The following is a 14,542-nucleotide window of genomic DNA, read 5'->3' as shown; positions in this document are numbered from 1 at the left end:
CTTACCTTATGTTCATGAGAAAGCATCAAGCGACAAAGAAATTAGGAAATGCACACTTGTCCCGAAGGACAACTGGGAGACTGAAGGAAATATGCCCTTGATCCAAGTTTGCATTTAATGATAAGTCTAATAAATGCGGTTCAGTAATAAATTAAGCAAGTTAATTATTTTGTTAGATCAAGTGGTCTAAATTCCTAGCTAGAGGCAGCTTCATATCAAGTGGAATTCATAATATTAATCCACAACTTACTCTTGACTGAACCCGTAGGGTCAAACAAATAGTACGTGAACGGATCAAGTATTTAGGTGAATATTATATTCACTATATACTCTAATTCTGGATGTTTGGAAATGGCAGATGTTGGATTCAGTGGGAGCTAAACAAACTGTGAAAAGGCAAAGCAAGGAATATTACCGGAAAAGATGTTATTGTCGAAAGTGGAAATATGGTTCATAACGGAAATAGAAATATTACCGGAAATAAAGATATCGTTGGAAACGGAAATATGGTTCATAATGGAAATATAAATATTACCGAAGTCGAAGATATTGCCGGAAACAAAAAATGGTTCGTATCGAAAATATTATCGGAAATAGAAATATTACTGGAATCGGAAATATTGCCGAAAATGGAAATATTACCGGAATCGGGAATATTGTCGAAATCCGAAATATTATCGGAATCGGAAATATTATCGGAAACGTAAATATTCTTCGAATCGGAAATAAATTCTGGAATTAGAAAAACGAATCGGAAGCACGAAACGAGCGACGGATGGTTGCACGCAGCAACGGCCCATCGCTCAAAGAGCCAAGCCAAGTTCCAAGCACCAAGACTCAACGCCAACACTAGCACGCCAAGCAACGGCCCATCGCTTGAGGGCCAAGCCAAGCGACAAGCCAAGCGCCCAGCGCACAGGCCTAGCGCGTAGCTGCTGGCCTTGTGCTTTGCTTGGCCCATGGCGCCAAGCTTACTTGCATCGCAAGTTTGCTTGGGCCGTAAGGCAGCAGGTCGGTTGGCTTGCCTTGCAAGATGCTGGATAGCTCTAGCTTTTTAGGAATATTGGTTTTTGTTATATTTCTTAGACTTTCTTAAAATCGTACTAGGGTTTTGACTCCTAGGTTTTTCCTATTTCCTACAAATACATGGCCTATGGTCATGAATAAAAATATCAATTGAAACACAATTCAATACTCTTTTCCTATCACATAAAAGTGAGATCCCTAAATCATAAACCTTATATTATATCCTAGTTGGTACGATTTAAGGCGGATCCGAACGTGTTGTGGACTTTCTACGGAGGGACGACGTTTGGCGTTCTAACTTGTTCTTGTTCGGTTCGAGAGCAGCAAGGGAGGGCACGCATCAAAGAATGCGTTGAATAGATTATGTTAAATGATTATGTATTAGTAGGATTTTAATTCCGATTGTTCAAGCAATTGATTCACATAATTTAAGGACGATTTAAATTATGGGAATCAACTTAAATTTTTAGATTTATTATAAAGCTTAAAGTGTTGATTTTTAATGATTTTAAGGCAAAAAAGTCAATGTTTTTATGCTAAGTCTTGAGTTGACTATTTGAGACTATTAAATTAACGAATAACGATTAATTTCTAATTAAACCAAGGGTTTTAGTTTCTTAAATAGTTGCTGGAACTTTAGTAAACATGAATAATAATTAAGTTTCTCCTTTGTGTTTATAGGAGTTGATTTCTAGTGAGTCGTGATTCGCACAGTGGCCCCCCGTACTTAGGTATTCCAGGTACGTACAAAACTAGGGTGACCACCCATCCCATGAGGACTTTATGAAGTATAATGAATGCGAATCATGTGAACTTAAGTGTTATGAATTCATGTTTGATGTGTGAACAAGCATGTGAGAATTGTTATTGAATCTATGTGAATGAGCATGTTATGAATTGATTAATGCTTTATAGATTCTGTTGAACTATCATGTTATGGACTTTTATAATCAATGAATTATGTCAAGCATGTTGTTCAAATTAATATGCATGTATGAGTGTTGCACATGCAAGTTATTATGATAATGCTATTGTACGGGATGTCTAGCATACAATGAGCCCATTGATTATTGCCTCAGTGCATCGTTTATTCTACCGCAAGTGTAGAATACATTTAAAGAGTTTGTGTGAATTGAACTAAGGACTAATCTTACTAAGGGAACATCCCACATGTTAGGAAGAGTAATGTTGGGTCGTCTCAACAGCGTTTTGAGATAGAAGTATGGAATAAATTCACTTGACTCCTATGTTTGATCACAAGTCCTAAAGGATTAAAAGGAAGAGTCATTGTTTGGGTATTCATGGGTGTAATTGTTGTATTACTTGTGAGTTATGTCTTTGGGTTGAGTCTTGGACTTAATTTACTAAACAACGTAAAGTGCAACCCGAATGAGCTTCAAAACTCTTGGAACGTATATACCTTGAGTATGAACAATGGGGGGAGTCGTGTCAGAGAAACCCGTACTCCTTGAATAATACAAGACGTTGTTTCATTCTTTTAGTTATTCGCTTATTGAACGCGCAGGAATTCCGTCGGTATGGCCCGACTGTCGGTAGAAAGCCCGACTCTATATTGTTTGGTGGGCTCCAAACACCCTCAGTGGTCTTGTTTCCCTCAGTGGGTTCTTTGTTATTATATCTTACCCGTTCGAAGCTAAATTCTTATTAATCAATGAGTTAAGAGTCGTGTCAAGTCTTGAGTATGTCTTCATGATTAATTGATTTACTTGAATGGCTTTTGCATGTGGATTATCTTTATTGTTGAGTGAAGCATGTTAGACTACGATTTCATTCTAGCTTGTTCGTACTCAGCTTTTGCTGACTTCGTGCTTCATGTCTTTCCGTCATGGCCTTCGCCTTAATGACCCTATGATGATCCATCATTGCACTTGCATTGTTGGGGAGTAGATTTCTATAAGCAGGTTGGTAGAGATAACTTGCGGGAGAAGTTATCATGGGAATAGTGATGAGAGACTATTTCTTCTTTCGCATTTATAAACTCTATTTAATTTTATAATCATGACTATCGTTACTATTATTACTACTACTATTATTACTTAAACTATAGTTTATGAATTTTGAACTATTTAATGCTTTGGTTTTGGGCCGTAATGGTTCCAGTTTGTTAAATGATCATTAACTATTTAATATGTTTTGAAAGTTAGTTTATTTCCGCAGCGTAATTCTGGTAAATAGCCTTAGCCGTTATCACGGTGGCGGTAATATCTTGGTAATTCCTTTGTTTTAAGTTGGAAAATGTTTTATAAAACTCAAGGAATTATTATGGTGTTACATTAATAAACACACTTACCAAAACACTAACTTGATTGTAATTATATTCAATTACATATTAATAAAAACTTAAAATATTTTTATTTGAAAAATGAACATTAAGACTAATCTAACAACATACTTCCCTCATTCTTATTTACATGACACAATTGGGTTTTGGATATTATTCACACAAATTTTTTGACTTTCCTTTGTGATTTATTCTTAAGTAAAAACATAGTTGTGTAAGGACTTATTAGATTCGTCCCAATAAATATTTTTTAAATATCAACTTTTTATCGTGCATTGGCAAACGTGAATAAATAATTGTGAATATATTGAATATATTAATGTTTGAATCGTGCATTGACAAACGTGACTAAATAATTGTGAACAGATGAAATATTATACAATAACATTTGATCTTCATATATTAGTAAGAAAATTTGGTCAAAATTTATATATAAATGGTGCAAAAGTCAAACTGTTGTAAGTATTGAGGAACAAAAAAAGTATATTTGCCGACTATACTCTTTAAAAATAACTTTAAATTGTCTATGATTAGATTATTCTTTTGGGGATTTTTTGGATAAAACCACCTTTTAAAGTTGCCACTTTTGAAATAACCACCTTATAAGTTTTTTTTTTAAATAATCACCTTAAATTTACTCCGTTAAGGAAATCGCCACCTAATTTGAACTTCGGTCAAAAATTCTGTTTTGTGGGACCCACATCCAACGACCAAATTAGATTTCCCTCCTCTTTTCCTTTCTTCTTCCTCTTCATAATCTCTTCCTCCATTAACACACCTTAGTCGAAAAAAATTCTCAAAATCCGCAAATTAAATCGATTTCTCATTCAATTTTTCAAGTACATTTCATCACCAAACAATTTTCGTCAATATCCCCCAATTATGAGCATGGTGCACGTAGTTTAAACAGGTAATTTGTGAAATTTTGAAATTAGGGTTGTTCGTATCTTAAATTTAGGGGTTTTTTTTAATTTGGGGTTTTAAACTCAATTGATTGTTGCATGTTGATGTACCACGTGATTAATAATTATTGCGGAGCTCTTGGTAGTTTATTGTTATTACGGAAATCGGGTTCTTGGATTCTATAATAGCAGCCTTTACTCGTAACGGCGATGGACTGAAAGTCATTCAATTGTATGAAGAAATGTTATTGGCAGGAGTAGAGCCTATATGAAGAAATGGTTGCAGTGACGTTGGCCTAGTTGATAAAGGCATGGAGTTGTTTGAATGAAAGAAGTGGGAAACTCGTAAAAGTTGGATCGAAATTGAGAGAAAAGTTGATAGCTTTGCAGAGTTGTATCTGCAACTGAAGATGAAGGATACAAGCCATATAAGAGTTTGATCGTGTATTACACGGTCCATAATGAAGAGGCGAGTCTACCTGAAGCTATTGGTAGATTGCTGTCAACTTAGGACCAATTATAGAAACATAAGAAAAGTCTGTGTTTGTTTTGTAATTCACTTGCGTAATGCATGTGATGCTGCATTGTATGTAGTAGCACTAAGTCACTAACCGACAGCAAACCCAAAGGGAAAGTCCTTTGGAAGTCCTCTATGGCAGCTACTGCTTGCTCTATGGCAGCTAATATGTCAGAGCTAGCATATATGCTGCTATTTGTAGACAAGATTGTTGTTTATATAAGCAAACCATACACATAGAAGCAAGCAAAACTATGGATCTTTATTTACGTTAATGCTATGCAATGATACTTCTTAATAGTCTCATGATACTGTTTGTTGACCCTTAACAATTAATTGAGTAAAAAACCCCAAATTTTACAGACCAAGAACCCTAAATTCAGAATTTGGAAAATTCAAAGAGAAATTGATTAAAAATGGGGGAATTTGGAAAAGCAATTGAGCAAGGTTTGTTAATGGAAGAATGTGTTAATTGGAGGAAGAAGGAAGGAAAAAAGGAGGGAAAGTTCAAAGAATAGTTGAAAGTGGGTCCCACAAAACGGAATTGTTTGCGGAAGTTCAAATTAGGTGGCGATTTCCTTGACGGAGTAAATTTAAGGTGGTTATTTTAAAAACAAAAAAACTTATAAGGTGGTTATTTCAAAAGTGGCAACTTTGAAAGGTGGTTTTATCCAAAAAATCCTTCTTTTTGACATATGAAAATGAACAAACGAGAAAAAATAAAGAAAATAAAACAGTCAATCTGGTTCTAGATTGTAGGACACAACGGTAATTAAGTCATTCACAACTCGTTGACCAAGATTTGGGTATTTACTGGAATTGATCACGATTCACCTTATAGATAGTATATTGGCAAACTACTTTCTTACAAGTATAATTATACAAAATGATTTTTATTAAAGAAAAAACTTTTGTATTCTTTAAAATAAGGGACATGATTAACAACTAATTCCGAACAGAGAGATTACAACACTCGCACAATCAAAATCACTTATGCAAGCTTCCTTGTACGCAAACAATTTTGTCTATCTTTTTAGTTATTTGTCACTCCCTAATTGTTTTTTGGTGCAACATTATCTCTAACTTAGGAATTTAGGATGTTAAGTATTACACTATTGCCATGTGTGGAAACCCCATAGTTTTTAGTTTGATACCAAATTCATGTAATTGATTACACAATCCAACTATCCATTTTTGGTGATTAGCAATAGAGTGTCCGACTTTACAACAAATTAGGATATAACTTCTACTTCAAGCTAACAAAACCTACCATAACTTGTGTGTATATATTACAAACAATTTTCACATATTGTTCAACATGTTCAAGACTTGTTGATTAATTATTACTATATAGTCATGAAGGAAATCGGAGGTAAAAGAATGGCGGTCTTGGTAGGGTGCAATTATCCAAACTCGAAATATGAATTGCAAGGTTGCATCAACGATGTGGTTAGTGGTTACCATGAGAGAGATCCTTATTAAGAGGTTCGGGTTCAAAGAAACCAACATTGAGCTACTAAGTGATGAAGAAGGCTCTTCGGTCTTGCCTACGGGTGCTAACATTAAGAAGGCACTCGAAAACATGGTTGATCGCGCTATGGAGGGTGACGTGCTCTACTTCCATTATAGCGGCCATGGGACTTTGATCCCTTCTTTGAAGGAAAATGAGACTAATAGGAAAGATGAAGCTATTGTGCCTTGTGATTTCAATCTCATAACAGGTTAGCTACTTTCTGGGGCACGTGTTAGGATCTTCATTTCTTTTCATTCATTTCTTATCTTAAGATCATGACACCTACAAAAGTTTTAAAATATAATTTCCAAAAAAACCCTTTTTTTCATTCATGCATTTACAACCGTTGATTTAAGAAAATGCACCCACAATCCATTTCTTTTAGGAAACGTCGATGATCCTTACACTTTTGACACTATGCATGTATACTTATCATTGGTTTAACTCTGTTAATATCAAAACAGAATTGTAACTGAAAAAACCCTTTTGCAGATATGGATTTGAGGCAACTAGTAAACAAGCTACCTCCTAAGGCAAGCTTCACAATTCTCTCTGACTCATGCCACAGTGGAGGCTTAATAGAACAAGAGAAGGAGCAAATCGGGCCAACAACAATGACCTCAACGGGTCTGGCCCGGTCTTCCCGGCCAAGGCTCATCCCATATGACCAAGTCCTCCAAAAGCTCAAGCAAATCACAAGCATAGACACCTCTAACATTGGCACACACATGAAGGAACACTTCAAAGACAAAGCCAGCCTTCGTTTCTGCCTCAATGAACTGGATCAAGATCATCTAAGCCTCGAACGAGCAACCAAGGGCGATTATGGAATTTTACTAAGCGGGTGCCAAACCAATGAGACCTCAGCAGACGTGAGCTTAGATGACGGCGAGGATGGAAAGCCGCATGGCGCATTCAGCAATGCAGTTCAGAAAGTCCTGATGCAGAATCTGAAACTGCTTAGCAATAAAGAGGTTGTGATAATGGCTAGGAAAATGTTACAAGAACAAGGGTATAAACAACATCCTTGTTTGTACAGCAGTGATCAGAATGCTGGTGCTACTTTCTTGCTGCAATCATAGAATCAAATGGGTATATCTTAGCTACTCTAAGATAACCATGTCATAATCATATAATATTCCGTATATACAGAGTAATATATACATAGAATATATGTTTATATATCAGCTCAGGTCAACCATTGTACTGGAAGATTAAGATTTCTAATTAATTAGACACAAGTAGCTGCAATCACTGCTAATAAATACTTAACATATAAAATGGAACATAAACAATTTTATTCAAGGAGTTGACTATGAACTTGCCGTGGAAGGCAAGTACATTCTCTTTGTTCTTCATCTTCAAATATTTGCTTCTTTCTGATCAATTTTTTTCTAAGATTGGATTGTTTATTTCATATAGCTTACAAAAAAAAAACACCTTCAGGAAGGAAAAAAATTCCAATTTCACCATGAAAACTTTACAAGAAAATGAAGAATATGAAAGCAGAAATTTTCCGTTGATACAGAAACTAAATGCAGAATACAGGGAGATAACCCTCTTGTATTGGGAAAAGGTTTGCTTTTCTTTTTATCTTAATGGCTTATTAACAGATCAAGTTGATCATGACTATCCCGGTTTTGATTCGGGGTACATTCCGAGTAGAAAAATAGTGTAATTTAAACTACTTTAAGTATCCGGCCCATGCAGACCAAAGGGCCCAAACAAGAACGACCCAAATCTACCGGGTTTGGTCTACGTGCCGCCCTGAAACTGTTTATCAGTCTGATTTTACTAGGTTAAGGCGGCCGGTTCTTCCGGCCTGATGCTACATGCTGGCTTCTTTTAGGCCTCAATTTGTCTAACTGTAATTGTATCTTGATATTATACATATTATACTTTACACAGATGGAATTGTCATCGAAAAAATGGGAATGCGAAGAACTGTGGCAGCATCTCAATCAGTTGAATGATGCATTAAAGCATCAACAACAACTGCACCAATTATACAGAGAGCATGAGATACGAGTAATTAACTTTGTTCCGAGTGTGGAACTGGGAGGACGTTCCGGAGTGCCTTGGCCCTGTCAAGCAGAGCAAACGTGAGCTAACCTCGGGGGTTTAACCGAGGAAACCCCCTCCGATGCCTAAGTCAGCAAATAGATAAGAAGTCTTTAGAGAGGGAATATAGAGAGAAGGTGGAGCAAGTACCGTGTGTAAGAATATGTCCCATCATGAATGATGTGGGTGCTATTTATAGGCGTACTATTCTGTACTTTGGCCTACTTAGATGCCGCCACGTGTATGACGGCGATGTACTTTATTCCTTGTCGTTGTCGTTTAGCCTGCAGGTCCCTTCTTGGACTGATGCAGTTTTGCCTAGCTCTGCTCTGTGTCTTTACACGTGATCTGGGGAGGTTTGATCTGCCTGGGCTGCATATACTTGGCTTGGGGTTTAGAGTCTTTCTTTGACTTGGGTGTGCCCTGGGTGTCAGGGTTTGCTCTGTTATTGATGTTCTGTCCTCTCTGGATATGATCCCGTACAACTAGTCCCTCAAGAGTAGAGCTGACCTTTTAAGTCAGGTCTGCTCTTTTGTCCTTGATCTGGATATGACCCCGTACAACTAGTCCCTCAAGAGTAGAGCTGACCTTTTAAGTCAGGTCTGCTCTTCTGTCCTTGATCTGGACTCTTTGGGGTTGCAATGCTTGTTTTGTTGGTTTCTTGCTTTTGTTCTGGCTGTGTATTTTCTTGCTACCAGTCCCTCCAGAGTAGATTTTTTTTTTTTTTTTTTTTTTTTTTTTTTTTTTTTTTTTAGGCGGGCTTTCTTTGAGGTGAATGGTAAGAAATCTTTGGGGATTTTAACCGGCTTTTCCTCGTGCCACGCGTTGCCCATCCGAAGAGTCAATCGGAATCGTCGCCCAATCTGGACCGTCTTTCATCATGATTAAGTTTGGTTGTATTGAGGTCTACACGTGTCCTTCATCCCGCTTGTGCAACTGTATCGTTGCTCGCATCCTAGCCGTTCTTCTTTGGCTTTTAAAAAGAAAAGGTAACTTCCTTCCTTCTTCATCTTCATTTCTTACCTTCTCTCTCCTTGGCGTTTCTGAGAAAAAACACTCGAGTGCTCTCATTTTCCGTTGCTTGTTATTTGCAAAACTCTTCTCAAAATTCGATCTTTTGCACATTTTTGTGTTTGCCGTCACTTTTCCGGTCGATTGCTAGTGTTCTTGTTGCTTGTGGTGGTCATTTGCCCCTCGTGTTTTCGTTTGCCATTTCGCGAAGGGAGGTTTTCGTTGCTGTGTTCCTTTTGATTATAACTCTATCTTCTTTTTCCGGTAAGTTTCTATTTTTTTGCTGTTTTTTCGATTCTTTTGCACGACTTTTGTTTGTTGTTCGCTTGATTTTAGTGTCTTTGGGGTTTCAATTTCTGGTATTTTTCGCCATTGTTAAGTCGTTTTTGAACTTCCGCCATTGTTGAGTAGCTTTTCCCCTTTTTTTTTTTTTTTTTTTTTTTTTTTTGTTATTTACCTTTGTGCCCTTTTCCCTTGTCCTGTGACTTTCAGTTCATAATGTCTGATGCATCTGATAGCCAAAACCTTAGTAGCTCAGGCGCTAAAAGCGTTTCCTCTGCTTCCTATGTTACCTCTTCTCCCTCCTCTGTCTCTTTATCTTCTGATGAGGAGACTCGGGCTTCTGCTGAGCACAGAACCAAATCAATGCATGATGTTTTGTCTCGCTCTGTGCCTGCTGTGATTCCTTTGTCCTCTGACGATGAATCCTCTGGGGAGGAGCCGCCCCCCCCAGATGCGGGTGATTCTGGAAGTCCTGACTCTACGGCCGACCTGTCCCCATCTTTACGTCAAACTCTTAGGGAGATGCGCCATGACTATCTGTCGCGGATAGTTAGGATAAATCCGCCGTCCAATGTCCCCCCAGGGCTTGATGTTCAGCCTCTGTCTGAACAGGCCTGGTTAGATGATTTTGAGCAGCTTGCTGGAGCTAATGAGTCTGAACTGTCTTTGCGTGTTTACAGACGCCGGGAATCTATTTTTCGTTCTATGATGGCCAACCATGTCACTATTTCTGTGGGTGGGCAAGCTGGTGGGGAGGATATTTTGGCCCAGGTGAATGAGATGAGGCCTTTTCCAAACTACGTGGAAGAGAATGTCGTTCCTGGGGATTCGACGCCCTTCCTTTCTGAGGCCTCTGCTTTTGGTCCCTTACACGCGAAGCTGAACACTAAGTGGACTGATGATGCGCGAAAAGAGAATCACGCTGTTGTTGGTAAAGAGTTTTATGGTCTGCCTGATGGTTATCGACTCATCGTGCCAGACGATGATGCTCGGATTACTCATCCACCAGAGGGGTGCATAGGCGTTTATGCCTATAGTCTGGATTTTGGTCAGCGCTTTCCTCTGGATCCTACCCTGGTGAAGATTCTTCGTGCCTTCAACGTTTGCTTAGCTCAGCTCCATCCCTTCGCTGTTCGTACTTTGATCAGCTATATTTGGGTCTGTCGGTTTTTGGAGTTTCCTGAGACCCTTTCTCTCTGTAAGCGAGTCCATCATCTGCGCAACAGCGGTACTGGGAACAAGATTGGCTGGTTTTCCATCTATTGCAATCGTGGAAGATTGACCTGCCATGGGATGCCTACCGGCCAAAAGGAGTGGAAGGATAGGTTTTACTGGCTCGCTGTCCCTGCTGACTTTCCTGTTGCTCGGGGCTTTGTTAGACCTCGGACTCGGCTAGAGGGAGTCGAGATTTTGGATGGTGCTGTCTTGGAGGAGAGGGCTTTTGAGCATTTTTCATCTGAGCCCAAGTTTAATGCTGCTGGTAAAGAGGTTGGGCGGTTGCCTCGTGTTTGGCTTCCGCATTCAAGTTATGTTCTGCGGAATGACGTGCTGTCCGCTATGTTTCTTTGTTCTACTCACCCTCAAGGTTAGTTCTGTGTTACTTTCTCACTTCACGTTTTCTTTTCTCTTTGTGCGAGTTGTTTTTTTTTTTTTTTTTTTTTTTTTTTTTTTTTTTTTTTTTTTTTAGGTCGTCGATTCTTGAATCTTGAGGAATTGGGTGTTCGGGCTGATGGTTCTTTCATCTGCGCTGCTCCCCCCGATCCTGCTGCGAATGGGTATCAAATTTTGGCTGACCAAATAGAGGGCAGCAGGAGAAGTTCTACACGCCGTTCTGGTCGGGGTGGCGGTTCTGGGATCGTTCCCAGAGTGTCTCGAGTGGTCTCCTCTACAAACACTGGTTCTGTGAGCACTCCTATTCGTCGAGGGCAGACCTCTCGCGGAGCTTCCCATCGTGGTGCTCTGTCAGGCTCTCGTCGTGACCGAGCCGATTTCGAGGCTGGGCTCGAAGCTCCGACAGAGGATGCAGGCCATGATTTTGGGGAAGTGGCTGGTGAGGTATGTGACCAGCCAGGTTGTTCGGGCTCTGCGTCGGAACCTGTGGATATCGAAGCTGAGGAGCCGCCTTTTGTTCAGCGTCCTGGGAAACAACCTAGGCTTGATAGTGGAGCTGAGCAACTTCGAGCCTCCCCTTCTGCGGCTGATCCCCATCGTAGCAACACTTCTGGTAGCTCTCTTCGACAGTTTCTGGAGCAAGAGCTTCAAGGAAGTGATCTGGCTGCTGATGATCTTGACCTGCATATCACGGGTCGGCATAAGGAGTTTGTTGAGAAAGAATTTCTCGACATTCGTCCCCAGGCCGACCCTGAGCTGGCTGCTATCTTCTCTGGTCCTTCTGCTTCGGATCGTACTTTTGTCCCGCGCTGGGATGTGTCCGAATCAGAAAGCTTATATGGGAACTACCCTGAGAAAGGCGGGACGCTTGCCCTGAGGATGTTAAGAGGTCTGCAGTTGCCCAGCGACCTGCCCAAAGAGCGTTTGTATACTCCTGGGGCGAATGCCTGCCAGAAGGTCATGGAGGTATACTTGGTTTACTTCTCTTCTCCTTTGGTACATTGGTTCGTTTCTTTTGTTATGCACCAACTTATAATGCTTGTCTCTTTTTCTATGTTCTTAGTGTGGCAACGCTGTTCGTGAGTTGACAGAAGTCTTCATAGTTTACCAGAAACGACTTGCTGCCAACGTTGCTCACATAGAGGCCCAAAAGAAGAGAATTGAGGAGCTCACTGCTGATCTGGAGTTATCTTCGACCTGTCTTACTTCGGCTAATGATCAATTGAAGCTTGTTACTGAAGAGCGTGATCAGCTGCAGGCTAGCTTTTCTCAGGCCCAAATTGATCTGGTCACCGGACAGCAGAAAATTGAGGCTCTCCAGCAAGACTTTCTCTCTGTTGAGCAGTCTCATGACAATGAGATGGCCCAACTGCAGAACTCCATCGAAGATCAGCTTGCGGCTGCCGTTCGCGACTTCCGTCGGTCAGATGAGCAGTATGCTCTGCGCACTCAGAGCTATGATGGCGGGTGGAAGGCTGCTTCGCTAATAGTGCAAGAAAAGCATCCTGATCTTGACTGGTCTCCAATCGAAGCTGCTTGGTTGGCTGGGCTCCATGTTGAGCTTTTGAGAAAGAAGAGGGAGGCCGAGCAAGCGTCTCTAGCTGCGGGCGGTGCGGTGCCAGAAGATGATGGGGTGCCTGATCATTGTGTTGAAAATGTTCACCCTGGGGAATTGCCTTTGTCTGATGCTGAAGATGATGTTGGGCAATAATGGCACAGGCGGCTGTCCCCATGTTCATCTTGCACTACCTCAGCCAATGCGTAGTTTATTTTTTCTGGTTGTTTTTGTCCTCCCTGCGTGGAGAGTAAGAATTTGTTTCTGGGGATAATATTTATCGTTTTTAGTTTTGATCAACAGTGGCCATTTTTGTAGGGCTGTACATTGCATAAGTTTTTGAGGTATAGCCGCCGGTCCCGTTGTTTGTTAACTCGTCGTGCTTATGCTGTCTTTTACCTTGTTGCTTTTTGCTTGCTATTTTTTTTATTGTTTTGTTTCCCCCATATTTCCATTTGACCCACTTTGCATGCTTGATTGTCCTGGCTTTGGCCAGGGCAAAATTCAAAAAGTATTTCTATATTCGCCTCGACCTGTTTTGGACTGTGTATTGTTGAGTTGTCCTGGCTTTGGCCAGGACAAAAACCGAGAAGTGTTTTCGCATTTGCTTCAGCCTATTTTGGCTGTGCCTTATTGAATTGTCCTGGCTTTGGCCAGGACAAAACTCGAGAAGTGTTTTTGTATTTACTTCAGCCTACTTTGGGCTGAGTATGATTGAATTGTCCTGGCTTTGGCCAGGACAAAGCTCAAAAGGTATCTTCATATTTATTCCAGCCTATTTTGGCTGCGTATTATTGAATTGTCCTGGCTTTGGCCAGGACAAAGCTCAAAAAGTATCTTCATATTTATTCCAGCCTACTTTGGCTGCGTATTATTGAATTGTCCTGGCTTTGGCCAGGACAAAGCTCGAGAAACGTTTTTGCTTAAATCTCGTTGAGAAAAAACTTACCCAATAACTTGGTTGATCAGACCAAGTTATTCGTGGGTAGCGTTTCCCCTTTTTTTTTTTACGAGTTTTAGCCGTTCACCTTTTACTTTTCCAAGAGACCTGACGCACTTTCTTCTTATCGAAGGTAGCTGGGCCAATTTTTATTATGCTTGTAAGCGTGGAAAATTACAAAAGTGAAGAACTACTCTGGCTTCTATTGCCTTGTTATAGTATTAACTGCTTGTGTCTATACATAGTATTTCTTTAGCATGTTGGCATTCCAGCTATTCTTCAATTCTCTTCCTTCCATCGTCATTAGATGGTATGAGCCTGGGGCTACCTCTTTTGTGATCTGGTAAGGTCCTTCCCAATTGGCAGAGAATTTTCCTTCTGCCTTTCCCTTTCCAGTGGCAGCTGTTCTTCTGAGGACCAGATCCCCCACTTGCATAGGTCTGTGCTTTACCCTCTTGTTGTATGCCCTGCTCATTTTTTCTTTGTTTGCTGCCAACTTGAGTTCTGCTTGCAGCCTGACTTCTGGTAAGAGATCTAATGCTTCCCTCATACGCTGCTCATTAGTGCCTTCCTCATAGTACTGCACTCTAAAGCTAGGTAGACCCACTTCGACAGGCAGGACCGCCTCAGCCCCAAAAGCTAGTTTGTAAGGACTTTCTCCTGTTGCTTCTTTTTCAGTGGTCCTGTTGGACCATAAGATCTCTGGAATAAGGTCGGCCCATGCACCCTTAAAATCTTCTACTTTCTTTCGCAGTGCTCCCAGGATTTGTTTATTTGCTGCCTCTGCCTGACCATTGCTCTGGGGATGGCACACAGATGCGT

The 14,542-nt window shown here is 40.3% G+C and overlaps 1 protein-coding gene and 1 pseudogene across 1 annotated transcript; both read left to right on the top strand.

Moving 5' to 3' along the window:
- The first annotated feature begins 6,088 nt into the window (after positions 1–6,088).
- Positions 6,089–7,630, top strand: LOC110778805 (metacaspase-9-like; annotated as a pseudogene).
- A 2,200-nt stretch (positions 7,631–9,830) lies between these two features.
- Positions 9,831–12,936, top strand: LOC130462961 (uncharacterized). The gene is made up of 3 exons (XM_056831960.1): positions 9,831–11,102; positions 11,205–12,191; positions 12,289–12,936. The coding sequence occupies exons 1-3, from the start codon at positions 9,831–9,833 to the stop codon at positions 12,934–12,936; spliced, it is 2,907 nt and encodes a 968-aa protein (XP_056687938.1).
- The last annotated feature ends 1,606 nt before the right edge of the window (positions 12,937–14,542 follow it).

Source organism: Spinacia oleracea, chromosome 1 (genome assembly GCF_020520425.1).
Source record: "Spinacia oleracea cultivar Varoflay chromosome 1, BTI_SOV_V1, whole genome shotgun sequence".
Classification (NCBI taxonomy): Eukaryota; Viridiplantae; Streptophyta; class Magnoliopsida; order Caryophyllales; family Amaranthaceae; genus Spinacia; species Spinacia oleracea.
The sequence above is the reverse complement of the archived record's forward strand: the minus strand, read 5'-3'. Positions and strand labels throughout refer to the sequence as shown.

Coding starts and splice junctions, on each gene's coding strand:
- LOC130462961 (XM_056831960.1), top strand. CDS start 9,831: ATGTCTGATGCATCTGATAGCCAAAACCTTAGTAGCTCAGGCGCTAAA. Junction 11,103..11,204: donor TTAATGCTGCTGGTAAAGAG/GTTGGGCGGTTG, acceptor CCTCAAGGTTAG/TTCTGTGTTACTTTCTCACT. Junction 12,192..12,288: donor CCTGCCAGAAGGTCATGGAG/GTATACTTGGTT, acceptor CTATGTTCTTAG/TGTGGCAACGCTGTTCGTGA.